This window comes from Brachionichthys hirsutus, chromosome 9, assembly GCF_040956055.1.
Source record: "Brachionichthys hirsutus isolate HB-005 chromosome 9, CSIRO-AGI_Bhir_v1, whole genome shotgun sequence".
In the NCBI taxonomy this organism is placed as follows: Eukaryota; Metazoa; Chordata; class Actinopteri; order Lophiiformes; family Brachionichthyidae; genus Brachionichthys; species Brachionichthys hirsutus.
In genome coordinates, this window is record NC_090905.1 from 8,103,270 (window position 1) to 8,130,938 (window position 27,669).

The window sequence follows — 27,669 nt, forward strand, 5'->3', positions numbered from 1 at the left end:
CATTCTTAAAGTGGATTTAAAATGCCACCACTGTTGTAGACCTTTCCCTTCATCCTCGCTGGCACTCTATCACACCTGATACTATTTTCAAATTGTTTTATTTCAGTTTCCAATAAAATACTTTATTTAAAGCAAAAAAGAAAAAGAAAAGAACAATAGTTTCTACATCAAGTGATTTTATAGCCACCCTCTCAAATTTGTTCAGTCTGACACATTCTCAACAAAAATCTTATATTTGTAACCTCTAAACAAGGTTCAGCAGATATGTTGCTTTACGAAATACTCAGCACAACATAAAGAATTCAAAACAAAAAAATCATAAGGAATGCCAGACAATTATATGCCTGTAGTATTATTATAATAGAAAATACACTTGTTATATTGTTTCTGTGAGTGAGGGATGAAAACACAGGGAGAAACGACACGCACACGGACCACTTATTAACGGGCTGCTGGTAGTTTGGTGAAGGTCCAGATGAAATGATAAAGATGTGATGAGCTCAGTGAAGCATTAGTTAAAACATATATATACACAGACATGTAGATTTTAGAGTGAAAACACTTTTCTGAAGTTCTGAAAAGACGATAGCATTAAAATAATGAATCCTTGTGCATCAGCAACCGTCCCAATCTATTCCAGTCCAATCACAATGTAAAGAAATGCAACATTTCGAAGCCTTGTCGAATAACTTCACAATATTCAAATATTGATTACTGACATTTGTGTACATTGTATTAACCATCATCATTTGGTTAAGGTTGTAACTTGCATACTGCTTATAGTTGCAGTACCTCTTCCTTAAAAAGCTGCTTTATACTCGGGACACTTTGCGGTGCAGGAAGTGACCTTCAGTAAACGTCTGGCAGCTTGCTGTAGTTCCTGTCCCAGTAGCCACCAGAGAAGAGCCAGTCCTGGGAGCTGGTGTGGGGATTTTTCCCCTGCTGAAACCACCTAAAGATGCATCAGAGATACGTTAGCATTTCTATCAGACCGCTATGACACCTGCTAAATTATTAGAATTCCAACAATTCAAGCAGAAGGAAGGGCAGGCATGCTTCAGCACGAGGTTATCTGAAATTCAAATGAACTAAAATCGGCTTAGTATTCTATAATTTTAGAATAACAGGGAGGAGAGAAATGATTTAGGGAAGAGGACTCTTGTGGTGTGTGTCAGTATTTCTAGTAGAGCTGTCGTGCTGGAAGGGATTTATTTATGTGATGGTTTGAATCTAAATTCTAAAATGGTGATTCTAGGTAGGTCTCATCAGGAGCAGATTATAGAGCTAATACAGTTTATAGAGAATAAGAAGAGTCTAAGATGACACGATCACTCAACACATTTCAGTCACATCACTCAGACAATGAGCAGCTCTGACCTCGGACCCAGTCCAGAACTGCTGACAGTCACAGCAAGGACGGAGCAGGAAAGGACAGGTAAACATGAACTAGATAGTCGACACAAGGATTTAATGCAACCAACTACGAACCTGCAAAGACCGAATCGAGGTTTTGTACTATTTACAACAGAAACAGAATATATTGCCACAATTAAAATGCCCAAAACCCTAAACCTCAAATGTATTTTACAGTTTTCAAAGGCTTGACTGATGTGCTTTCTCATTAGCTGAAAGCTGACGAAGCCAGTGTCTGCTTCTGCTAAATATAGCTTAGCATAAATGCTGTAAACTGCGAGACAGCAAAAGTGGCACTCTTCAAAGACGTAATCACCTGCAAGACGCGCTACTTAACAGTTTTATGGATGGGACCCCCCCCCCAGATGTACACTATTTTACCACCTAAAGCAGAATCATCCTGTTGAGGACGTCACCACTGTATAAAAATAGAGAGATGATTTCAGGATCAGGACACCCACCCACCCATCCATCAGCTGATTGCGTGAGCTTCACCTCACCTTGTTTTCCACTCCTCTTCAGATTTGGAGCGGTTCTTGCGAGAAGCCCTCTGTTTTTCCTCAAGCCTTTTCTTTTCCTCACTGGCATGGTCTATTGAAGTAACAGCATCGTTTCAGTTCAGTTTTCAGTGGGAGGCCTCCTTCTGTCACTTTAAATTCCATTCTGCAACCTTTAATGATTACCAATGTCACCGTTCTCCATGGCTCGTATGTCTGGTCGCCACCTGCAGTCGGTCTGAGGAATGACGCCCTCCATCTCCTCGAGAAGCTCGTTTAGCTGCATAGCAAAGGATGTGAAGCTGTACATCTGCAATTAAAGGAAAATGTCCATTTTGTATATATTAGAACATTTCAAAGCACATCTTGGGCCTCTTCTCCAATGAGACTTTCCAGCTTGCGAGCCAGACAGACCTGGGAGGAGTTGATCGGTCTGGGTGAGATTCTCCACAGCAGCTGGCTTCCAGGAATCACTTCCACAGTGTCTGTGGTAGGAGAGGGAACCTCCTCCTTATCATCGCTGCACCCCTGAGCATCACAAACGGGTAGAATTTTTGACCGGGATGTAATTCCGTCACATTTCCCCGCAGGGCAGTAAGAAACAGTGGATACCTCTGTGCTGCCCCGTTTCTCGTCTGCCCCTTTTCTGTTGCTTTTCTTATGAGCTTCGAAGGCGGCGGCATCAATGTAATATAAGCAGTCTGTCCACTTCCCATAGAGAGCACACAGCTTCTTTTTACTGTCAAAAACATACACAGTCAGAAATGATCACTAGACTATTTCAGTCAGTTTCAGCTTCAGCGCTCCACCAGAAAAAAAAAGACTTCCGGCATATTCTGATATTGCAAATAATAGCACAAAGACATAAATAGATCTTTGAGGTGCAGCATGAAAACAAGTTGGTGGCTCACTGACAGTCTAAAGCAACATCAGACGTCATGCAGAATAAACAGGCTTTCTTATTTCTCTGTCTCTGCAGTTGTTACTCCTCTCCTCTGCCATTTTTTAAAATTATTTACCATCGAAGGAAACTTTACATTTACTAAGTTCTCGTTCTCTCGACATTCAAAACAGCATTATTCTTTGCATCAAAGACTATTTAAGTGATTTTCTGACCTTCGTGCATCATGTAAACTGTACCTCTTGTCCAGAATATACCCTTCAACCTTGTGCAGCTCTCTACCAAACAGTCCACATGGTTTGAAATTCAGGAAGCACCTTTCACCAGTTCTAAGTGACAAAAGGAGGCAATCAGCATGTAATCATTTGACTGTCTGCTGGCTGAGTCATGCAGGACTTCCTCGTCTGTTCCGTGAGGTCTCTCAATTTCTTCTTTTTTTAATCACACTAAAATAGAGTCTTCTTGAAATGATTCGTATTGTAATCTTTGAAATAAATGAGTTGAGTGCCCAATAAATATGAACTTTTTATCCAGTGAGTTTTCATCCTCTTACCTGTGGTTTACTATCTCCATGTTTCCATACTGCTCAATCCACAGCTGACCCACAATAATGTTGTGAACACAGCATGTGGGATTTGTCCATGTGTAAGCTTCATCATACCTGGAGACAAAGCAATGATTTTAGGGGGCAGCCTGATGATTTTACACGTCAAAGACTCTGTCCAGGTCTAAGGGAGCGCGAGTCAATACGATGCAAGAACGTTCCGTTACCAGAGGGAGCTCATTCCTTACTTGGGCAGCTCCAGCGTGATGATGCCCTTCGGATCCGCCTCAACGCTTTTGCCCCAGAACTTGAGTTTGGGATAGATGGATCCATGAAAAACAAAGTCTTGCTTCAGGCCCTCGGCGTGGAAAGCACTCACCGGAGGGTGGTGGCTCACCTGCTCCGATATGAGCCTGAAGCCAAGCTCCTCTCTGGGATCAGCAGGGAGACAGCAAGCGCCACAGACAGACACCAACTCAACTGTGATGCATGAAGGTCATATTAGTTTCGAATATGTGCTGTGGAATCCCACTTACCTGACCAGTTCATAGGTTTCTCCCAGGAGTGGGTTGAAGGGTTTACCTGTCCTCTCCCACTGGGAGGCCACAGCGGACACAGCAAATGCTGCCACACACTGCCAGCAGCAGACACACAAACAAACACACACACACACACACACACACACTCCAAATTATAGACACCCCACTCAAAAACAATGCATAACCCACTTAATGCTTGGATGTATTTGAGGATGCTGAAGTTATTTGTTGAAAAAGTAAACTACCTTCATCCTCTCCACAGAGTCTGTGGCGGTGCTGGCCTTCTTGATGAGGTAAGTGTGCTCCATGTACTCGGTCAGGCGCTGCAAGAAGCTGAGCGGCTCGTTGAAGATCACTGGCATTGTAATTTTGGAGAGCTCCTAGAAAGAGATTGAGATTAGTTCAGACACCAGGGTATAATCCCAATGAAAATACATTCCCTTCACATGGCAGACTTTGAATAAGTGCCACGTTTGACAACAATGTCTCGTTGTTTGCTGCAAAAATGCTTTGTCATTTCCTTCTTTTAAAGCATGCTGTTGTTTTAAAGTGATAGGAACCAACGTTTTGACGATTCATTTGGAGTGACACAGTTAATAAAAGGAATGAACATCAGTCTCACCATTCCAATGCAATTCCTCAGGATGCTCCAAATACTGAAGTCATTTCTAGAAAACATCGGTGCAGGTAAGCTGGTTCTGAAAACACGCACACACACACACACAAACGTTACATCTATAAAGACATTGTGCTCATTTCCTAAAGATAGACACTGCAGAGCTGTGCGTGTCAAATATTATTCAAGGGAATACGCTCAACTAATGCCTCATGTAGTTTTGGAAAATACATATAATCGTAATGCATAAGGTGTGGCACGGTGGCGTAGTGGTCAACGCTGCCGCCTTACAGCACGAAGGTACCAGGTTTGAATCCCGTCTGTGCAGAGTTTGTATGTTCTCTCCGTGTTCGCGTGGGTTCTCTCCCACCTCCAAAAACATGCGATTTAGGTGAATTAATTATTCCAAACTGTCCGTTGTGTGTGCGTGCGAATAGTTGTCTGTCTATGTGTTGCGCTGGGAACACATTTGGGTTGTCTTTGGATTAATAAAAGCACTGGGCTTCATTAAGGCCATGGTGAGAACATACAGCACACTGACCTGTATTTTGTGATCCCATTGGGTTGAGCAGTGTCCTTGTCTCCATGGTGATTCTCCTGCAACATACTGCTGGGGCTGCTGCTGCTAAACGTGAGAGAACCCTCGTCTTCCTCCTCGTCCTCGTCAAAGGAATGGCTGGCCACAGTCTCAAAGCCGCTCAGAGAGACCTCTGATTCTGATTCTTGATTGAATCATATATATATAGAGAGATAGAAATTCAGTATGAACAATGTATTTCTAGACTCAAATGGAAAAGTAGCACTTGTAATACCATGAAATCAATTTAAACTGCGACTGGTCTTTCATTTTCTTTGATAATAAATTAAGTGTCCACCTATGCGTGACAGTAACAGTCAAGTTTTTATTTTTGATCTGATAAATAATAAGAAACACAAGTTCAGACATATGAAAGATACATCTGAGAAGATAGGTGAGGTTGTTCACCAGCATTAGGATGGGGATATATATATATTTTTAAACTGCACGAGACCTTTAAGACGTGATGGTGCACGTCTTGTTGGAATTTAGTAAATGCTGTTGGACAGCGATATATGTTATATCGAGTGCCTGTCTAGTTTGTTTAATATTCATCAAAATGTATTTTTGTTCCATTTGACCTCCTCAGGTTTATAGTCCGAAACAATCGATGGACTTCAAGAAGGGTCACGTGTTGCTTTTATCTTGAGATCATGACACAATTATAGCATCATCTCGAGAAAACCAATTTTGATTTGATGCTGAGATAATCACCCCGAATTGTGACAAAAAACAAAACTGACATTACCCATAACACGTCATGATACAGGCGTAAATGAAGTTGACTATAGCGACTGATTTAAGCTGGAAAAGTGAGCTGGAGAATTATTGATTAATGCATCTGACTCTACACAAAAGATGGTAACACTAATTCATGAAGAAAATGTTCTGCTAAGACACAAAGTCAACAGATCAGCCCTCGTTATTAAGTCGACGAGCCCAGTTGCAACTTCATATACAAATGCACCTACAGTATGTACTCTATAATAATGTAAAAGACAAGAAAAAGAAAGAGTTCTTATCTCCGTCCTCAAGCATTATAGTCAAGCCCAGCATCTTCAAATGTTACAACACCGTGCAGGGAAAGACTTCTTTCATAAATTATTTCATCACAGCCAGGCACGACTCTAGCTCACGTCAGACTTGAAGAGTGGCGAGACATATCAAAGACATTCAACAGCAGGTAAAAGTACTCCAGTGTCCCAAAGGTGAAGGACAAAGCAGCAGATGGAGTGTCACAGAATTCCCTTCATCTCCTGCGGCGCGTTTGATCACTTGTCAACTCACCAGACACGGCGTCGTGGAACTCATCCTCGCTGAGGGCGCTCTGCACTGAAGATCCCTTGACGAAGGATTGCTCCAGCTCATGGTGCTCTGTGGCGAGAGTCTGCAGTGCTCCCGAGAGGATCTTATTCTTCCCTACCTCCTGCTCCAATTTCAGACTGCGCACCTGAGCACACACACACACAGAGAGACACAAAAAGTGACTAATCACTCATTCCATACACACTAATGTGAATTCTATCATCTACAAGTGACGACTGAAGACAAGTGTTCAAGACTATATATTTTATTCTGCCACTCATTGCAGAAACACGGCAGGAGAAATGTTTGCACCATCCTCTCACTATTACACTCATGCAGGGAGAGACAGAGATGAAGCCAGGGCCAGCCATGGTTATCTGTAATGGAGGACAGCTGCCTTGATGCAGCCTTCTCAAATGGCCTGCTGGCAAACATGATTCCTGCGGACGAGAGGGGATCAAATGACGGGCAATGGACTCAGGTAGAGCCCTCAGAGAGGCATCCCTCTTACACAACATTTGAGTGTTGTTTGTATGAAGATGCGCTTTATTTCCAGCTGGCTCCTTTCTAAAAATCTTGAATAAAATGCTTCCACTTGCGATCTGCCAGTACTGTACGTGGGTGGAGGATGCACTTTATCAACTCTAATGAGGATCTAGTGGCAATCTGCATCGCCCGGTTTGATTCGGCTTGTTTTTAAGGATTCTTTACCTCCGTGGGATCAACCACACGTCTGCATCTGATCCAAGTGATGCTCCAGATCAGAATGGAAAATCAATAATCAATCATTTCACCAGACAGAACATTTAAGAGGACAAATATTAAATTAGCGCAGCTTGACCTGCGACCTGGTGTAAACCCAGTGCTGCAGAAGTCGGAGGGGCATTAACATCTGTCCAGAGGAGGAATCGGAGCAAATGCTCCTGCTGCACTCAGACACGTACAGTCTCATCATGTGCAGACTGTGATTTGTACATATTGGACTCATTCCCATTTGAGACCTGGCCTATTCATTGAGAGAGCCTTTGATCATGTGCGCTATCTGCAGATCTGAGCTTAAAAGGTTGCACAGAGAGATAGCGGCCTGGAACAGGAGTAACCACTGGACTGCTTGGTTTGCTTTTCATACAATCCCATAATTAAAGCAAAATTCAATCTCAGAGGTGAGGGTTGTGAAGAAAAATACAGTGAGGTGAAAACCATTTCTCTCACATCAAAAATAAATCAACTGTATTGATTTTTGTTAATATTAAGATTTCAGAAATGCTAATTATGGCTTTATGAATAGCAAGGTCGGATCCAAATGGAAAACTCTGACGCAGACATTCCTGCCCAATTGCTTTATTGAAAACCGCTTCTACTAATTTATTATATTACAACAACATCAGCATCACCACACAGGATTGGATTTGTGTCATTGCCGTGAGCAACGTTTGTCTGCTGCTTTCTTTGACAGGAACTGAGCTGCTGAGATTTAGCCCAGCGTGGTAAAATCCTGTGGCTCATATACGGCATAGTCCGAATCCAATAAAGACCTGAAAGAATCCAAAATTCTGTAAACAACCGTATTGAGTTCATGAAGTTAACGAGCCATTAATAATTTAAAACAAAACCTCAGCAGGACATTAGAATGTTGTGTTTATTCATAAACTGTAATTTGTGTACTTGTTGCGCGCTTTAAACTGTGCCATGTGCCTTTCCTTATAATTAAATCCATATAGTTATCATGCACAATCTGTCAGACACCTTTTCACTGAGCTGGGCCCTTATGATTACAGATTACTGAGTTAATAGGACAGAATGAATGCCAAACTCCGAACATAAAGCCGTTTCGAGGAAGCGGACACTTACGCCTTCCTGTCTGGAGAAGAGGCTTAGACAGACGCTCAGGCTGGAGCTGGTCTCGCTGGACAAGTCGTAGACTTCTTGGATTTTCTGCAGAATGGTGGATGGAAATCCTGAGAGAACGACACATGATTGAGGGACCCACAAAGTAATGACCAAAATGAAAAGCTTGAACTAAATAAGATGAAATTGTTAAGTGTGTTTTTTTGTTTGTTCATGTTCTAAGAAATGCAGGCTTAATTATGATTTATTAATTATCTGCTCAGTGATGCTCAAGCAATCTTCACTTACATGCTTGACAACCAACGCAAGGTTTCTCCTCTGTTAACCACATTACAATGTCAAAAAAAATAATTAACTGACAAGTTAATGATGGGATTTACTTTCTGCAAGCCCGTCTTTTAGAAGCATGGAGAGGAACGCTGCCACCTTCTCTTCCAGTTTCCTCTGGCTGGATTCTGCTGCCTGGTGTCAGAAAGATGATGAGAGATTGTAAATGAACAGCGCAGTGGGAGGAGTGGGAGCCTTCTGCCTCATTATGCCGATTAATTATGGACCTGTAGTGAGCTTCTTAGCTCCTCCAGAGCTATCACCTCCTCTTCCTCTTCCTCTTCACTGCCCTGCTCTTGGGAGCAGTAGTGTGTGCTGTAAGCCGAGTGCTCTTCAACTGCATCCATCCATGCCTGGGGGAAATCACAATAAAAAATGTTTTTGAGGGGGGATTATTTCAGTGGCTTTGAGATATTTTGACTTAAAAATATTCTTGAATGGAAGTTTCTATTCCAAGTGCTCCTGCGGTCTTTTGACTGTTCACCTGAAGCACCTAGCGTTATCCCTACCGGTGTCTAATCAGTGATTAACATTAGTTTGCTGCAACTTAGAGGCAGACAGCAGATCACTGAACTTCATTGGTCAAATCAAATTTGGCCTTTGTTGCTATCAAATTATTTTGAACTACAGGTGATGACATCAGCCTCCTGGAGAGTGAGATTTGCAATGATAATTAATAAACCAGCAGCCTGGCAGTTAACAGTAAAACAGGCTGTCAACCAGGCCAGAACATCAAGTGACCCTAAACTTAGCATTTTCAGGGGAGAATTCATCGTGACCCAAGTTGGAGAGTTATTAATTCGACCTTTTTACAGAATGCAAGGCCAAAACAGCATGGCAAAGAATTAAATAAAAGCTTTTTCACACAATGTTCAGGATTTGTCAAATAACCTCAGGAGGGGGCTTGATCTTTTATGAGCATTTGAGCGATTACAACCAGAGGAGAAATGAAACGCACTTTTCTCGTTGCCTCGGGGTCATTCTGAGGTGACACTTTGAAATGATGCACGCTGTCATCAAAGCACTTGAGAGTAAAACGGAAGCAGTCTTTGCTTCGGCTCTGGAAATGAAATCACCCAAAAACAGAACATTCCCTTCAGCAAAAAGTGATACTCACACGAATGGCCAACAAATGGAGTGTAATTCTTAAAAGTTCTCTTACCGAACACTGAGCATGTGTGAGAGACTTGCAGCCTTGCCTTCTGACATTCACAGCTGCGTCTGACCTTCACATGAGAGACAGTGGGTTTATTTTATTTATTTTTTGGAGTCTTTTATTTTTACAGGCAGGAACCTTTTTTTTCTTCAGATGAAAAACCTTCAATCAATAAATAGTCACTTGCAGCGCCTTTCTGATCAAAAGCGAGCAGGACTTCCATTTATCTGTTCCCAAGATGTTTTCAAAGGTTTGATTGAAGGAGCACGGCCGATGTGGAAGACGGCGCTTACTGTTTCGGATACCAGGATAAAACCCCGTCTTGAAGGATGACCCAGTAGGAGCGCCAACCAAAAAATCTGGAGCTCTGCAGAATAGCACAAAGAAGAGAGTCAGCAGTCAGACCTTCAGTCACTTCAGCGGTGGCTGAGAGAGAGAGAGCAGAGTTCCTTAAGAGCACAGCAGAGTAAAATGAAAGACAGCTGCACATTTCTGACCGGGACGTATTTATCCTTTAATCAACAATAATAGAAACTCATCATTGCAAGCTTGCTCACTGACTGGTGGCTCAGCAGCAGCAAAATATGAGCCTCCCTTCACTGCAAACACTTTCAAACATCATAGCAGGAAAAGCACGCATGTGCTAAATCATTTAAGGCTGCATTTACTAGATCCTTAAATATATAATGGATTTAAATACCTGAGAAAAATAAGCCTCAAGCACTAAAAGTGTTGTAACAACTCTCCATCAGTAAAGCCTTGCAGTACATCACACTGTTGATAAGACAATGTGTCGACTCATGCTGACTCATCAATGTTCCACAATGCTGAAGTAAACTAATCAACGTCAAACTCACTGCGTGGTGAATCCTTCACCTTTTGTTAAAAAATTTACTTTGATTTCAAAAACAAAAATGCAATGAAAACTTCTGTGCTGATTTTTAGAATTTGCATTTTAAAGTGAAAGCATAGTTTCTGTGACAGTCTTAGCATCCATCCTTTGCACAAAATGAAAACTATTAAGACAATTTATTATGTGATAACACTAATTTTAATTACATTCCACAGAGCAGACATACATCTGAACAATTAGTAAACAAAGAACAGAATCCTGCTATGTAAAATCACCTATATTAGAAGTTTGTTTATTTGTGCATCGATTTTCTGTATTTGCAGCAGGGTCTTGAAATTCAATGTGAAATGTTCATGAGCTCCAGAGTAGCAGCTTCTACATCTGCCTGCGTTCGCTCTGCTCACCAGACAATTATACTTCATAGCAGTTTTTACCTTCAGCAGGAGGCCCTCGCGCTTCCTGACATGTCGAGCCATACCCTGGAAGGCACACAAAAAAGAAACACGGAGAAAGAAAAACACAAATCAAAGACGGAAAATCAAAGTCATATCAAGAAGCTCACCTACTCACTTGACGTCCGTGGCCTTCCAGGACCTGCTTCACTGCTGTGTCACTAGCCAGGTCGAAAACTGTCTGCCCTGTGAGGCATGTACATGGAAGACAAGAGACCAGCATGACTGCAGTGCAGCACAACGCGTGTACACACAGGTAGAAACCTGGCAACAGATAATTCAAAGCCCCTTTCAAGAACACATTTTTTTTCAGTAGCACCCCTAAAAAAAAAAGAAAAAGTATTTTTATTAACGTCATTAGTTTCTCTTTCCTGGAAAAACTCAAAAACGATTTATATGCTTATGATTCATATCTAGAATTATTCTTATGTTTTCTTCACCATAGCTAGACAGAACGTGTTTTAAAACTCTCATAAGTATTTTTGAAAAGTAATATTATTATATTACAATATTATTACTCATATTAAGATTTTACTGACTTATAATTGGTTAATCCATCTTCAGCTTCAGCCCATAGTCCTGAAGGTACTTGATGCGTCTGAACATTCTTGCTTTTACTTCCATGTCAAGCAAGTCTATTCTTTTTTTTCTTCAAGAGATAAGAATCTCATCTCATGAAGAATTGTTTTTTCCTGATTTTCTCATCTAGATTGGAGGAAAATGTTTGAGGGGAAACAGAGAAGATAATAAATGTTTTAATGTGATTTGGCTCGCAAGCAATAACTGGAAAAACTACCGAGGCTTGGCAGTGCTGCACACTGTCCTCAGCAGCCCTCTAGTTTATGTGATGGGCCTCATATATGTTCACACATACAGACATTGTGGCTGTCATTGGCCATGATAAAGCTCTTCTTCCACTTCCTTTTTTTAATATCCAAAAATGGATATACATACACGTACATACAGTATGTTTTATTTGACGATTTATTTTCTCTTGAGGAAGAGCAACAAAGAGCCAGACAGACCCGTAGACGACAGACAGGCTGGCAGACAGAACCAGGTAGGAAAATAAACAGGTGATCAGATCGCACAGCTGTTTTGCTAATATTCATTGCTGTACGCCATAATGGCTTCAAGATCACTGAGCAGTGCACAAATGCAGATTCAATCTCCTCTTACTTAAAATATATTTGTGTGTGCCAGTCCAGAGAGGGGGGACAGGTGGGTGGGAGACAAAGAGGCCAGAGACAGAAAGACCAGGTAAGAAAATGGCAGAAATGAGCCATTTAACTGGAAAATAGAAAATTCAGCGTAAACATGTACATTCATAGGAGCTAAGCTCCCATCGTGATCTGATCCTAGGACTGCCTCGGTTGTCAACACTGAAATATCAGCAGCAACCACATATAAAATGAATGTTAAAAATCCTGCAGAAATGATAGCTACTTACTATACCAGATGCTACCTTTGTTTGACTGAATGAATAGAGGCAGGCGTTGAGAAATAATTTCAAGTTGCCTTTCACTCAACATTTGGTCAAACAGAGAACTATGGAGAGGTGTGCTTTGGGTCTCACCGTTCTTGTTCTTGATGTTGGGGCTGGCGCCGCTCTTGAGCAGCTTCATAGCGCACTGCTTCTGGCCGCGATAAGCTGCCGAGTGTAGCGGAGTGTTACCCAGCAGATCTCTGCAGTGGATGTCTGGAGTCTTCTTCCTACTGAGCTACAACAAACACAGCGTTGACTTGTGAGCATGTGATTCTATTTGAGACTGTAACTGGTCCATTCATGTAGAGCTCACGGTGAAAATGCATTTATGTGACGTTTAGCAGGCATGATCTTTACCATAACCTTTAATTCAGCTCAGCATCTCTCTGCAGCTTAGCTTGCAAGGATGCGAGCACATGAGTTCAAACTGCCCGAGGACATTCCACACCATCGTCAAATGTAGAATTAAAGCATGTTTTAGACTTTGGCTTGATATATTTGGGAATATTAAATCAGACACCAACATCTGGCACTAACCAGCCGAGTGAGAGATGATAGGTTGCCTTCTCGTGCAGCCTCCAAAAGTTCCTCCTCCAGTTTCCTTTCTTCTGTTCTCTCAGCCGCTGGCATCAAAAACAGGATTAGATTCTCATTAGAGAGCATTCGTTGATTGAATAATCTATATTCTAAATTAAATTCATGTTCCCATCACATCTCTTACATGACAACTCGTTTCTCTCACCTTCTAACATGCTTCTGATCTCTGGATTCTGAGTGACATCTTTAGGAATCTGTGCTGTCCCATTGATGACAGTGGCGCATGCATCATAGTGCAGCAGCAGCATGACAACCTCCTGATCAATACGTGATTGATTGATTGACCAACTGATTGACTGACTGAATGAATGAATGAATAAACGCATGCGCAAAAAACAAAGAGATGAGAAGGAGAGAGAGACAAACTGACAACACACACTTAGGCACCTTTCTTCCTGTGAAGGCGGCTTTGTGCAGGGGTGTATCGCCAATATTATTGGGCAGGTTAACGTCTGCACCTGCCTGTGGAGTGTAAACACACACACACACACACACACACACACTCAGGGTCACAAGTAAAAGTATAAAACAGAACCTTGATTTTAAAATGAAGCCTTACCTTTAGTAATTCCTCAACTACATCTTTGTGTCCAAAGTAACAGGCCAAGTGAAGCGGCGACCACCCAGAGTTAGACTTTTTCTTACCTGAAACAGCAGCTGTGTTACACCACACAGTAGGAGGACGAAGGACATTCTCAACTTGTGACTGATGTACCTTTGCAGTTTATGTTGATAATTGTCTCTTCCATCACCTTGGACATCAAAAGCCTCTGAACCCCTGACAGATCTCCGTCGCGGGCGCACTGCAGGAACTGCTCCTCTGGTTCCGATTTCTCCATGGATCCCTGCAGACGGAGAGCAAAAATACACTCTGTATTTCTGTTCTTCAACTGTGGTTAAAAACTAACTGAATCCCAGAGGCAATAAGGAGTTTAGGGTTAATTACTCGTCACTTCGTCATTACCCAGAAAACTGCCTCATGAAACCTGAGTTATATTTCCTTATGATTCATTAAAAACAAATCTATGTAATGGAACTTCTTCTGCCTCAGGGAAGACCTGCTTTGCAGTCTGGAGACACGGCAGCAGCGACTAGTCTCGCACCAGATGCCAGCAGGGTGAACTGAGTGCAGCTGATATCCTTTGACACCTCACCTAACCAGTATGATTGGTGCTTTGTAGATCAATACCGACGATGCTTCGGATAGTTACACCGACTGCAGAACACCATGTCCTTAGCGGAGCAGGAGTCATTCCAGTTTGCGCTGTTTTCAGTCAGGATTATTCTGACTAATGTTTATAAAAACCTAAAGCTTTTAATAAGAATCAGAGTTGCTTCTGAACATCCTGTGGCAGCGAGAACGCGTGTGAAGTGAAGCAGGGAATGCTCCCCAGCTCCGGCCAAGTAAACAAAGGCGCGAGTCTTTGCCTGCTCTTCCCTAAAATCAACAGACGTCCGTAGCTCTCCTTGGTGAGGAGCGGCAGGCCACTGTGTGCGCACCGATCTCTATGGTTGTCGAGGTTCTCGTCACTGCTTGTGATGTGGTTCGCTCCATGTCCGGGATTTAAAGTTGCGGCTGTTCAGTTTTCAAAAAGAGCCGGCTGACAAGGAGGAAGAGGAAGAGGAGGTGTTCCTGACAATCTAACTGTCTGATCTGTCAGGGCAGAACACCAGCATATAAATGCAGAGTGTGGTATTCAGGCAGGTTTTCTAATCAGCTAAAGAATGCCGAATTGAAATGAACAAAGCACTTTGATGTGAGTCGCAGCCTGAAGGTGAAGTTATTCTTGTCTTGAAACAACATTTGAGTACTTTAGAACTAAAATTACCAGGCAGAGTACTCTGACACACAAAGTGACTATATATATATATATATATATATTTCAAAGTTCAAAAGTTTAACATCATTGTTTCTTCCCAATAACAATGCTTGTCTGTGACTCATCATTCATCATCATTTTTTTAATAAACCTGATGACATTGGGGTGACATCATCAGTGCTATTATTTACTTTTTTCTTTTTATTAACAAAATATTAGTCTCTCGTTTAACTGCCTCGACAAACCACCAGAATTCAGCTGAGAGAAGATTTTTTGTTTGTTTTGCTTGGGAAATAAATAATTTATCAGTCATCTGTTAAAACATGTGAGTGTCACATGTCACTAGTGGGTAGAAAACTCCACTGTCTGGTGGATGGTAAGAACATCTGAATTATTACTACAAAAATGTGTCGGTCACCAGACCGGTTGTACAAGAAGGAAGCAAGTCTTCCATTTCCACTTGGTCACCCCCCAACAAGGTGTTCTGCATTCTGCATCATCAAAACAATCAATCCCAACAAACAATAAAACAAAATATGAACTCAGTTCAGATACCAACAAGGAAGAAATAGTGATTGGATGAATGAACGGCAATTACAAATGCTAACCTGAAACAGGTTTACCTGCGATAGAAAAGCATGACACGCTTCGTCAGGCTGTCTTTGTCCATTCAGGAAATACAACTCAATTCACACTAGTCTTCACTTTCTAGTTTACATAATACTTTAGCTTCTACCTCTATTCATTTATTTTAACATTCGATCTAATCTCTCCTTTGATTACCATTTTTGATTTTACAAGTTCGTTTTTCCATTACATAAGCCTCATATATGTACATTGCCGTAGGATTTAAAATTATATTTTAAGAATTAGAGTTAAAGTTATGTAATCACTCGGCTTTCTACTCAACTATATGTCAGATTTAAAATATTATATTTTAAACACTCCAATTACGTGACAATTTTTATTTTCAGAGTACGATTTGAAATTATAAACAGATGTTGAGATATGTGACTTGGAGATTGTTCTATCAAAGAGATATTTTATGAACATTTAATATTCTTTCCTTTATGTAACTGTATGGCATCAAATGATCAATTATTCTCTCCCACACTAGTGATCACGTATAATCCCCAGATTTAACTCACCGCAGGGGGGTCTGGCCAATAGTTTGGTACCCACGAGGCGAACATATAACTGTATAGTATATAAAGTCATGACACTTACAAACCACTATTTCAAGGTACATTAAGATGTTTTAAATTTCAACACTTGGATAATTAACTGGCTACGAAGCCACATTTATGTACAAAACAAGTTTTTTATTGTTATTAAGTAAAGTACATTTTGAAATTATGAAATATTGAAGTACTTCCTTATAAGAAAACCTGGGTTTCTTTCAAGTAATGTAAATACACATCTAAAAAGCTTAACGGATGGTACACACAAAGATGGGGTCCCCAATTAATTTGCGCAGACTTAGGGGTCCATGTGATCAATGGCTAGCCTCAATGATGTTAGGAGAATTAAAACTTGAAAATGTTTCCATCAGTCTAATGCCTCGGCAGAGAGCCGGACACTTACTGCTTGTACCAGTCCAGTCCCGTGACGTCACGCCCCGGTTGTTCGGACGGGCCCTCTGCGGGGACGCATGTGACGTTCTCAGCGGCTCCGGGTCCGAAGCGTCTCCTGCTGCGCTTCTACGCCCGCAGCGCGACGCGGCTCGTCACCTGACCCGACTTATCCCGATACATTCATAAAACCAGCGCGCTCCCATTTAACGACAGCGCAGCCTCGCCTTTACTCTGTTTACGCTCATCAGCTGATCCCAGCACAGCGGAAGTCACTCACATCCTGTGTATTGCCTTTCATAATAAAGGTCGTGATTGTTACTTCAAAAAAGTAATTTATCACTTAAGTCACGCTCTGTTATAAATAACTAGACTGATAAAGTTATTAAATAAAAATTAAGCTACTTTGGTTCTTTATGTCATGCCCAAATGCATCTTCTAGATCGGCTTTCCCACAAATATTTCTCGCGTGTCGTTTTTGTAAACAAATAGAAGCCGGAAGTAAAAATGACGAAACAAATTCAACTGTGTCCCGGAAGTGGTTTATTGCTCATGCAAGGCACTTCAACATGGAGTTCATGTTCTTCCACTTCGTTTTTTTGGTAAAACTAGATAGCATTTCATGATGAAATAAAATGGCTAATAGGATAAATGTTGAAAAGGAAGAGGATCTTCAGGCTCAAGTAAGCACATTGTGTTGGTCTTAACCTGTGTGATAAAATCACACAGTTCAGTGACTGATCTGTTGTAGCGCTTAGAAGTGACTAGCAGAGGTCCTTCCTCGACAATAAACCAAGTCTGACACAAACAAAGCCATATTTTTCTGTATCTGCATGAGAAAATGTAAAGACAATTTTGAGCAACTGTGCATTGGCCATTAATTAAAGAGGAATACAAATAAACATCAGTAGTCGTTGCATAGTCCACATAGATTACACACATCATTGCATGCAGCCATGATGGGAGAATCCGGATCGCGACCTCCACCCTGCATGACTGTGTCAAATTCAATAAACAACGGTCAATAATCAGCCAAGATATTAAAGACATTTTGAAACGCCACTGGATGCAAATTTACTGAAAATGTCAAAGTGATCCAGGATCTCTTGTGAATCATTACCACAAACCCAACGGCGGGTAAAATGTAACCTCCTTGGTGGAGGTGAATATATAATATTGTTATTTTTATCACATGTTTTTCTGTTATTGATTCCGGTTATGTAGATTGAGGAGGTTGAGGCTCTGTCTTCTATCTATGGGGATGACTGGTGTGTTCTCGATGAAGCCTCCAGAATATTTTGTATCAAAATATCCAATGACTTGAAGGGTTGGAAATGGACGACATGCTTACAGGTAGACATAAATACTTTTTTTTTTTTGCATATTCACTAGTGTCAGGCCTCGCTGCTAGCTTGTGACTTCATTCTCTTCCTCCCGATCAGATAATGCTCCCACCTGATTATCCAAGTGCATCACCCCCTATCTACCAGATCAAGTAAGTCTATTTTTCTTTCAAATTTAATCTTGATGTACTCAATTGATATAACAACATCCCCCTCTCAAACCCGCTCCTGGCCCTTCTCAATAATCCTTTATTTGTTCTTGGCTTTTGTAGTGCGGCGTGGTTGCACGGCCCGGAGAGAGCCAAATTGGCAAACAGCCTCGAAGACCTCTATGTGTGAGTGCTTCTTGTAATTTTTGACTTCACAAGGAGATGCTGCTCACTGATATTAGACACAACAAAAGCTTTTCATGGTTGTTTCCAGAGTGCAATTTCTTTGTAGTCTGTTTCTCTTGGAGAAACCACTTGAATAAGGAATTATTTAATTTTCAACAGGGAGCATGTGGGGGAGAGCATCCTGTACCTCTGGGTAGAACAAATCAGAGAATTTCTCATGCAGAAATCTCAGGGCTCTGAAACAGGTGAGATGTGTGTGTGTGTGTGTGTGTGTGTGCACTAACAGCGGCAGATTGTGTCCTTTAATGAGCAAACCCAGCGTTCTCATTTCCAGCTGGTCCCCGCACAGTCTCGCAGTTTAAACAACTCCGTTATAGTTAAATCTAAAGATAACCAAACATAAACGTCAACATCTCTCGTGTTTGCAAATGATTTGCTTTGAAACTAAACACCCTGTTTAGTCATGTTACAATAATTCTGTAAATTGGTAAATCACTGATTTGGTCATTTTAATAAGTACTTATTCACATGTACACTAATGAATGCTATGTTTTAATATTGTGGGCACTTGTCACAGCTTTGCGAGGTGGTCTTGAGTCATAATGAGGTGAGCACAAAGGACCTTGGGTGCATTAAAACACCCGTCTTTCCCTGACATTGAGTGACTGCCTTGAATTAAGATCAATATCTATGTAATACCTTCTGTTACCCTGACCGAATCTTTGAAACGAGTCAAAGATGCTGAAATGAAAGCTCTTCTATTCCTGTCACTTTGTATGGTTATCTATCGCCGAGCTCAGCGGTTATTACTTTCAAGGTAGACGCTTTCTTTTGCAGAAGAATATTAACTGTCCTCCTTGTTGTCTGGCGTAAATGGCCCTCTCTGTGATTCATGGGATAATAAGTAGAACTGATCGCAACACCTAGGATAAGTGACGATTTTTCCTTCTCTAACTGTGCAGGCAGCCGAGTTCAGATGAGATCTGAGTCGGTGAAATCGCTGATGCATGCTCGTTATTTACTTATTTTCAGTCATTACCTTGCTCTCAAAACTACCCATAGCAATTTGAAGCGCATCTCAGTATGAATGGATCAGCACAGAAGTATTGTGGTATGCTATGATTACGAAGAGAAGATCCCCGCCCTGCATGGCAGCCTCTACCTCCAATGCATCAATGTGTGTGTGTGTGTGTGTGAATGTGACTTTCAGGGGTCGATAGACTAGAAAAGCACTATATATACCGGTAATTATAGTCCATTCACCATCCGAAGCCTTACAGATATGTAAAAGGCTGTGTTAAAGTTGTCTCATGTGTTTGAGCTGCATATCTGTTGGAATAAAAAAAACATTTAGCTTTATTTGCTGCAGTGTCTGCATAAATACAAATAATCCATAATTATTCAAGTACAATTCCATTTCACATTTCTGTGAAATGTAAACAAAAGCATCTAGTCGAGAGCATCTATTGAAAAGTTACACCCTTAACATGTTAGAAACAGGACTGAGTCTTTCTGAAGTAAAGATGGGGGGGGGGGGGGGGGGGGGTCGCCACTGCACTGGCAAATAGTGCAACGGTTTATGTTGCTTTCATCATCTACAAAAAATACAAATTACAAAATACCATAAAAGGTTCTAGAGAATCTTACGAAATCTCTGAACACAAGGAACAAGACTGATCATCAGTAGACAGAGCGCTGGACACTTTGAGGAAACCCAGCATTTGGTAAAGTCCTCGAGTTCCAGCTTGAAAATACATTTTCACACCCAGCTGCACATAGAAGCTCAGCTGATTTTAGAACGTGTTCACACATAGCACACTATTGTTTCCATAACAACAGTGGACTCATTCCAGCTTCATGTTTTACACCCTGACCCTCTGTATCGGGTTACAGTCCCTAATGCTCATTAAAAGCATTCACTCGTGTACAGTCCGTTCCGACACCAACACCTTCCGTCATGCGCAGTGATCGTCTCTGGGCTCAGACCTTCCTCACTTATTAATGGTTCTCCTTTTTGTCATACTTGTCTCTAAACCTTATTAGAATTAATATCAGAGTCTTCTTTGGTCCCAGAAATATTATACTAGTCAGACTCCAGTAATTGGCATCATATATTATGAATGGTCTGTCTTCGTATAAATAGGTCATGATACCATGTGAATGTCATGTTATGCTAATTTGTGAATAAGTTGCTCAGTATGTGTCATTTTAATGGCATGACACTCGGAGAGCGCTCGCTGGCGACCTTTCACAGGTTTAGGATTCAAAATAAAAACATGTTTGCTTGTTGGCCGAGACAAAATTGTCTCTCGCATGTCCTTTTCCGAGCAGACGAACCAGGAGAGGTGAACGTGACGGCAGAGGAGGAAGTGGACGATGCGGAAGACATGCCCGACTTCAGTATGTTGAAACTGAACACCATAGATCCACATTTCTTCATGGAGCATGCAGATGGTACGGTCCAGTAGCGTTTCACAGAGTGCAGTGGTACATGCTGAGGGGTGATGTGTAACACTTTCCCCGCTAGATGAAGAGTTGCCTCCTATAAAACACGGAAATACCATCACAGACCGACGCAGTACTTTCCAGCCTCACGCTGCATCCGTGGTGACGCCCAGACAGGTACACAACGTCACTGCATGGACAAACATACAAGAACATGTCTTCTGTCTTCCAACTTTCAGTCCTTGAGCTCATCCGTTCACCTGACAGGTGTAACCTATCAAAAATGCTGATTCGACAAGAAGACTGCACAAGTGTGCAACATCCTGAAAGAGACATTTACTCGCCACTGATGGATCTGACAGATCGAGGGATAGAGATATGCATTTAGGAGGTATACTGTAGTATCTAGTGTGATGGACCTCGTGGTATGACATTTATAATTCTCATGGACTCGTTCAGGTTAGTGATTGTGAATGCTCGATCATAAAACATGCGACAGGAGCTGATACTTCCTAACACCCTTTGTCAGTGGAAGAAGTGGGCTATCGTTAAAATCAATAAAAGATCTTCTGGCCAGTTTGCAGCAAATGGAAAAATGATTAGCTGACAGTGAGCGAGCGACAATTAATTGAGACATTTGAGTGAACGTGGAGATGCAGAGAAGTCCTTGATCCGAAACATATTTTTCACACACAAAATCTACAGCGAGGCATTCAAGCGCCATTTTATTTGTAGGAAGGAAATAGATTCCTCTTCAAAAGCAGTCGAGAAATGTTACCTTGCGCGTTCGTCAACAGCCTCGGGCGGCACGTTTACGTCAGACGGCATCTGCACAAGAAACAACACTTTCAAACTGACAGTGTTGAAAGTGACTATTGTTGACATACATGCATGTTTTAAAGGCTTTTATTATACTGTACATCAGTTTTATTTGAAGTAGAGTTGATATGCTGTGATGTGAGACGGAAGCGGTTTGTCACGGTATTCCTTTTTTCACCTGTTGTCTGCTGCAGGTGAAAAACGTTCTGCAGAAGCTGCTTGAAAACAAGAAGATCGCCAGCGCCACTCATAACATTTATGCGTACAGGTCAGCGATGTCATTTGGTATCTGGATAATGGTACATGTGCTGATATTTACGGTATATATAATCCAAACGTCTGTCCGGAATTTGGAAAGCGTGCCAACACCCTGAGGTTTGGGTTACAGCGGGTCTCACTAGCATTAGAAGATCAAGAGAGACATCTTCTCTCAAGGGCGTGTTGCATTATTAAAGGTCAAAGGGTGCTCCGGAGAGAATGAAGGCTTCTGGATAATTCTGTGTGAATAGAACAGTTCCTGGTTGTGTGTCGTCTGTCTGTGTGTGCAGGACAGTCTAATGAGGTTGATTTCCAGCTGCTGATGCGCCGCCCGCGTCCTCTTTACTGTTGGCATTTAGAACACTTAAAAAGAAACGGTCGTGAAAAGGCTGCGTGTCTTATGGCTTTGAGTATTGATGGTTCTGATTGGTTCTGTCATAGGATCTACTGTGAGGACAAGCACAGCTTCCTGCAGGACTGTGAAGACGACGGAGAGACAGCGGCAGGGGGGAGATTGCTCCATCTAATGCAGGTTATTATTCCTGAAGTAAATTACTTGCCACGAGCCAACAATCCTCTCTTTCTGCTAGATCCAGAACATTTATCAAAGGAGAGAACTATATCAAAAGAACAGATCAATGAGCACAAAAAGCTTTGGCCTGGGATCCGTGTTCAGAACAGTCCAATTTGTTGGCTGCATTCAGCCTTCTTTTAGTTTCTGCCTGTTTAATTGGTACCAGATCAAAGCAGCCTTCTTCCTTTTCACAGTCTGCATCTGCTTTTTACTTGGAGTTGTATATGCATATGGACGTCTTCATCGTGTGTGTGTGTGTGAGAGTGACCACCATCGTGCTAGTTTTTCCCACAGGCCGTCTCAGATTGTTTTTCCAAGTGTCTGATTACAATATGGAAAGAATATGAGAGATGGACCCGTGTCCGAGTGTAAGATTGTTTATTTAACCAGAAAAAGGAGCCGTTTCACTCGCCTAAACAACACGTCTGTTACAAAGTGCAACTCGGTGAAAGCATCCTCTTTCTCGCCACTGTCGATGTTCTCCAGGTCTAATTCAGAGTGAGGGGCGAGGACGCAGCGCTGGGAACGGTAGAGACGGAATGCTTTAAGCAGCAGTTGCTGCGGATAATCCGCGTTTTCAGACAAAGCAGACTTGGTCATTACTGGAAAGAATATTGATGGCGTCTTTGTTGTTTCCGGCCTCATGCATTTACTTCAGACACAGTCTGTAGGCGCTTGTGTCTACTTCTTTCCTAAATGACTTTCTCCAGAACATATACGTAATAGTTCTTCAGTGAATGCACTTTAGTGACAGTTTGATGTTTAAGTAGTATTGCAGGTATTTGTCTGCAATCTAATATTTGAAATAATATTTCACTCTAGACCACCCACAAACACAAACAAAAATTATTTCCATACCTAGAGCCATGCTGCTAGAGTGAGGTTTGCATTTAAAGTGCTTGCTTCCGTACATAGAGACAGGGTCTATGACCTCACCATTTATGACCTCACCATCATGACCCATCCCAATAGCAATTCTACCCAATCATTCACCTTTTCTTTTCATATTACTAAGAGGCACAAGCCATTTGCTGTCAAATGGCAGTTCTCACACTCGCCCACGTCACACTGAAATGTGCAGTCGCCCACACATCTTTGTGTTTTCATGTACCGGTAATACTAAAAGGTTTGTGACAAAAAGAATTCACTGCAGTGAAAGTCTAACGAGGGCTTTGCGGTAATCCTGTCATATTCATTACCAGTCGGTGCCAAGTAGGATTACAGCGTTTCCAAATGACACCCGTGCCTTGTGTCAAAGTCCATCCTCATTCATAAGAGGATGGCTGTCGTCTGTTCCAGCGTGACCCTTTTAAATCAGTGTGAAATAGTGCATTGATTGGTGTCCATGTCAGAAACTGTCATCTGCTGAATGGGAAGCGAATGGAGCCGTCTTCTTGACGAATGAAGGCTTACGTTCCAAAACGGACACCTAAAGAACGCATCACTGTGCAAACAGTCTTGGCTCTAATTAGCTTCTAAAAACGAAACTATTATGTTAAGAATTTGTCAAAGTTATTAAATGATAACCTGAGCATGATTATTTGAGCTGGCTTCGGTTATTTATTTATCATCCCTATGATAACTTCTGTCTGATTCATGTGAGCTGTTAAACTGTGCAGCATGTTCACGGAGCTGCAAGGAGAGAAATGCTCAGACATGTCAGAGGACCAGGAACAGCTGAATGCTAATGTTGCTGTCATTTAGATGAATGGAAGCAACAACAACCATTCATTTACCCACGTGAACGTAGGTATATTAGAGCCGTTTAACGGTCTCTTGCTGGACTGACTGCACTATTATAAATGAAGTGATATTATCAAGTCCACTGTCCTCCTGCTCATCTGAGCAACTCTGATAAATCGGGTACTTCTCTCACTTTTAGCATACTGCGCAATTTGCATTAAGAGCTTTCTTCTTAATCTATTCTTCTCTAATCTCATTCTCTCCACAAAATCCCCCCCCCCCCTCATTTAGATGTCTGATTTCTGCAAATGAATGTGGAAGATTTAGGGGATTGCCAGGGAAAAGAAAACTGATTAAAAGTGTTGTCAGCCAGAAATCCCCTCAAATGAGATTGCACACCATTTTTTGTGTTGCCCTGCAGAGCCAAACTTTCCTCTTTGTGTTAAAGCATTAGTTTGGCATTTTTGGGAACTTTACTTAACTCCTAGTTAGGAGCACATATATGCAAAGTTAATAAAGTATTCTGAATCTGAAAAGGTTTATTATTTTTCTGCATGTTCATTATACACTGGACTTGTTTTAAGATATGCCCGAAGAAGAAAAGCTGATAGAATCTGGATAATAAATAAAAGAAATGAAATTTTTCCATTTACAAAATATTTATTATGAGTTTGAGTCAACTTGGTTTTAATTAAGAAAAAAAATGAAATTAATGCATTAGTTTGGCTGTTAATCAGCATTTTACAGATGTTGGTTGATTGGCAGTGATTTTAGGGAATTTTCTTAATTTTAAGTTTGAATAAAATGAATTGAAAATCGGTTGAACATTGACGAACATTTTTTACTTTAATCTGTGGCTGTACATTTACACAACAGCATTCTGGGATTGGAAATGCAAATGTTGACAGACAGATTGTAAACATTTGAAAGAGCTTTCTTTCCTGTCAGCGGGCAAAAGGCGACTCCTCCTGAAAACGATGACTAAACAGCCACACTTGCTGTGCATGACAGTTATAGATCCAGCCTTATTAGCTGCATACAGAACACCATGGACCGTCCAGCAGCAGAGCGTTAATGCTGGCCTGTCCGGTGTCTCTGCTGAATTTATTAACACTCCTCTGCTGAAGATTTGCAAAAACACTGCCATGATCTTATTCTAGGGTGTTCATTTTGAAAGGGAACATTGCCAACCCCTGATCTGACATGCATGCAGATCAGTTTTTTAAGATCTCTGTGAATGGGGATAGTTACCCAAATGTTTTTGTATGAAAGTGAAAACCTGAGATAAAACTAATCCTTACTCACACGATTTTGCATCAGGTATAAAATGTGTTTGGTTGTTTGAAAATCACGGTCTATATTGTATTTGTCACCCTCCTTTTCTTTTTGTGTTTGCGTCTCATCGTAGATTCTGGATGTGCGTAACGTCATGGTGGTTGTGTCTCGATGGTATGGAGGCATTTTGTTAGGGCCTGACCGCTTCAAACACATCAACAACTGTGCCAGGAACATCCTGGTCGAGGAGGGATACACCGGCTCCATGGTGAGACACAGCTGGCGTCTTAAAATCACTGTGCCATCTTCCACGGACGCAGCATCAGTCAAATTTGAGTCCGTTTTCTAAGCCTAGAAAACACCTGATATGTTGACTCCGTTTATTTCACAACCAAATGTCCAAAAGATTTCTTTTGACACTGTTTTACACAGTTGCAGCCTTAAGCTCATCAAAGCATTGGTACCGTTTTAAAATCAATAAAAAGGAAAAAGAGGAATCTAAATTAATGTTCCCACTGTGGATTGAAGCCCACGCTTTCCGTTGTACAAATGAGAAACAAGACACGTCTGCTCAGTTTGTGAACTGTGTTATCACTCATACACAGCAACGGGACTCTTTTGTTTCAGCTCAAACTGTAGTCGACGTCGACGCAAAAGTGGAAGAACACATTTTAATGGTAGCCGACGACTAAAACGGCCGTTTGTCGCTCTGCTGCGTGAAGAATTATCACGCGTTTGCCTTCTAATAACGTAAAACAAAACGAGTCATGGGCTTTAAGAAAAGCAGCCACATGTTAAACATGAAAGGAAAGTGATGACTGATAATGTTCAATCTCCAATTCTTGCCGCACTTCACAGGATGATGCTGCTAAATCAGGAGGGAAGACCAAAAAGACGAAAGGCAAGAAAACAAAATGAATTCTAAGGGAAAAACCGACTTTTATTATACATGTTTTCACTGTTCTGTGAAATGATTGTTCTCATCTAAAGGAGGTGCGTCGCTATACAGATCAGCAGGCCTTTTCGTGCAGCAAAGAATGTATTGAAAATACATGCGTTATTAAAATATTGTTCAACTGTTTGCTCCAACAGCGTGAATGAAACCCCTTGAAATGAAATGTATACCGTCTTTATTTTAAATAAATGAAAGTAAAACACAACTAAATTACTGATTTTGTTTGTGTTTCCCCGAGTTTGTTCGACATTCTCTTTAAGATGGACAAATACTTTTCTCAGGTAGGTATGTGTTTTCTCAGAGTGTTCACCGCACATCGGCTCCCGAGGGATTCTACCTCGCCTCTCTATTTTCATGTTACTCAATGCCTGGAAAGACCTGGGCTGCATATGAACTACTCCGGGGTTGGCTTTAGGCAGTGGAGGACTGATTTCTAAAAATACCCGGGGCTGCTCTGTACACATGGCAGTTTGGTTTCACCACCACGGACTCATCCGTGGCTCCTGTCATCAGGGGAAACAATGGAGCGCTTTAGCCAATAAGTACATTTAATGTGATTAATGAAATCACCAATGACCAACAAAAGGCTTTAATTCCTCATAGCTATGCACAAAGCGGTTCATTACAGCGATTGATATTAATTACAGCCGATTCTTTTAGTGGATTAGTTTCCGTCATCACACCGTTCCCTCCATCCAGCCCTCAATCGTGTTCGGAGGGGCTTGCCAAGAACTCAGGGAGCAAAATTCATACTCGAGGGTGGAGAGAATAATTGTCACACTTAAAACCTTTCATCCGTATTCTATTTCAGAGGTTCATTGTTTTAACACGGTAAGATTCATGACTTTCATTGTTGCACCAAAATCCATTGAAATTTAAATCATGCCAGTTTGGATCCCCGTCGTACCAACTGTAGTAAAAATACAACACACGGCGAAACTACAACATTTCTGCTAAGGCCCAACATGAAATGATGACATCTCCTCATACACTTTCTGTATCCTCCTTTCACTTTATCATCCAATGCTCATGAACAAAGAGATGAGAAACTCAAATGTCCAAAACTATTTTGTTTTTGTTGGTGAAACTTTCTGCATTTATCATCCAAGTACTAAAGTGGCGCTCTTTGCCACTCGGGGACTTTTATTGTTTGCATTTTGTTTGTTTCCATGACAGCAAGTTAAACGGGATCATTATTTGAGTGGGATTTACAAGACACATCTCATGAAACTGTTTAACAATTCATCGTGAAACCTTTTTCACGTCATGCATTGCAGAAGTGGAACTTTTATATTTGGTGAAGCTTATCCATTTCATCAATTCTTAAAATTTTGATAATTGAAAGTTTCCGCCGATATTCAACGAGCAAGAATTGCATTTAACAAGGGCAGACTCAGTTCTTGTTTGATGGTGGCTTCTCATCCAATTGCATGTTCCCTCAGACTATTTTAAAGCCGGCTGGCATATCTTTGGCATCTGG

General features: G+C 41.4%; 2 protein-coding genes across 2 annotated transcripts; one reads left to right on the forward strand and one right to left on the reverse strand.

Annotated features, from left to right (window-relative positions):
* Positions 1–100: 100 nt before the first annotated feature.
* On the reverse strand, positions 101–13,950 carry osbpl1a (oxysterol binding protein-like 1A). Its single transcript, XM_068743138.1, has 28 exons — positions 13,827–13,950; positions 13,671–13,756; positions 13,499–13,573; positions 13,257–13,368; positions 13,052–13,137; positions 12,605–12,749; positions 11,147–11,214; positions 11,011–11,055; positions 10,017–10,090; positions 9,730–9,793; positions 9,526–9,627; positions 8,795–8,920; positions 8,621–8,702; positions 8,244–8,350; positions 6,375–6,537; positions 5,052–5,232; positions 4,517–4,592; positions 4,140–4,274; positions 3,892–3,989; positions 3,604–3,786; positions 3,365–3,472; positions 3,051–3,140; positions 2,523–2,649; positions 2,325–2,438; positions 2,097–2,220; positions 1,914–2,004; positions 1,378–1,398; positions 101–952 (listed from the first exon to the last, which is right to left on the reverse strand). The coding sequence occupies exons 1-28, from the start codon at positions 13,948–13,950 to the stop codon at positions 850–852; spliced, it is 2,910 nt and encodes a 969-aa protein (XP_068599239.1). The 3' UTR covers positions 101–849.
* A 3,114-nt stretch (positions 13,951–17,064) lies between these two features.
* On the forward strand, positions 17,065–26,387 carry impact (impact RWD domain protein). The gene is made up of 11 exons (XM_068743729.1): positions 17,065–17,185; positions 17,727–17,855; positions 17,945–17,997; positions 18,118–18,180; positions 18,340–18,425; positions 20,512–20,634; positions 20,708–20,802; positions 21,639–21,712; positions 22,144–22,234; positions 25,368–25,502; positions 26,093–26,387. The coding sequence occupies exons 1-11, from the start codon at positions 17,138–17,140 to the stop codon at positions 26,150–26,152; spliced, it is 957 nt and encodes a 318-aa protein (XP_068599830.1). The 5' UTR covers positions 17,065–17,137; the 3' UTR covers positions 26,153–26,387.
* Positions 26,388–27,669: the final 1,282 nt, after the last annotated feature.

What these genes read in the sequence shown, in the direction of transcription:
- osbpl1a (XM_068743138.1), bottom strand. Translation starts at nt 13,950, where the DNA reads ATGGAGAAATCGGAACCAGAGGAGCAGTTCCTGCAGTGCGCCCGCGAC. An exon ending in GCGAGGGCCTCCTGCTGAAG is followed by an intron (nt 10,091 to 11,010) that starts GTAAAAACTGCT and finishes GCTATTCTGCAG; the next exon opens with AGCTCCAGATTTTTTGGTTG. An exon ending in TGAGGAATTGCATTGGAATG is followed by an intron (nt 4,275 to 4,516) that starts GTGAGACTGATG and finishes ATCTCTTTCTAG; the next exon opens with GAGCTCTCCAAAATTACAAT.
- impact (XM_068743729.1), top strand. Translation starts at nt 17,138, where the DNA reads ATGGCTAATAGGATAAATGTTGAAAAGGAAGAGGATCTTCAGGCTCAA. An exon ending in AGCCTCGAAGACCTCTATGT is followed by an intron (nt 18,181 to 18,339) that starts GTGAGTGCTTCT and finishes AATTTTCAACAG; the next exon opens with GGAGCATGTGGGGGAGAGCA. An exon ending in CATAACATTTATGCGTACAG is followed by an intron (nt 21,713 to 22,143) that starts GTCAGCGATGTC and finishes GTTCTGTCATAG; the next exon opens with GATCTACTGTGAGGACAAGC.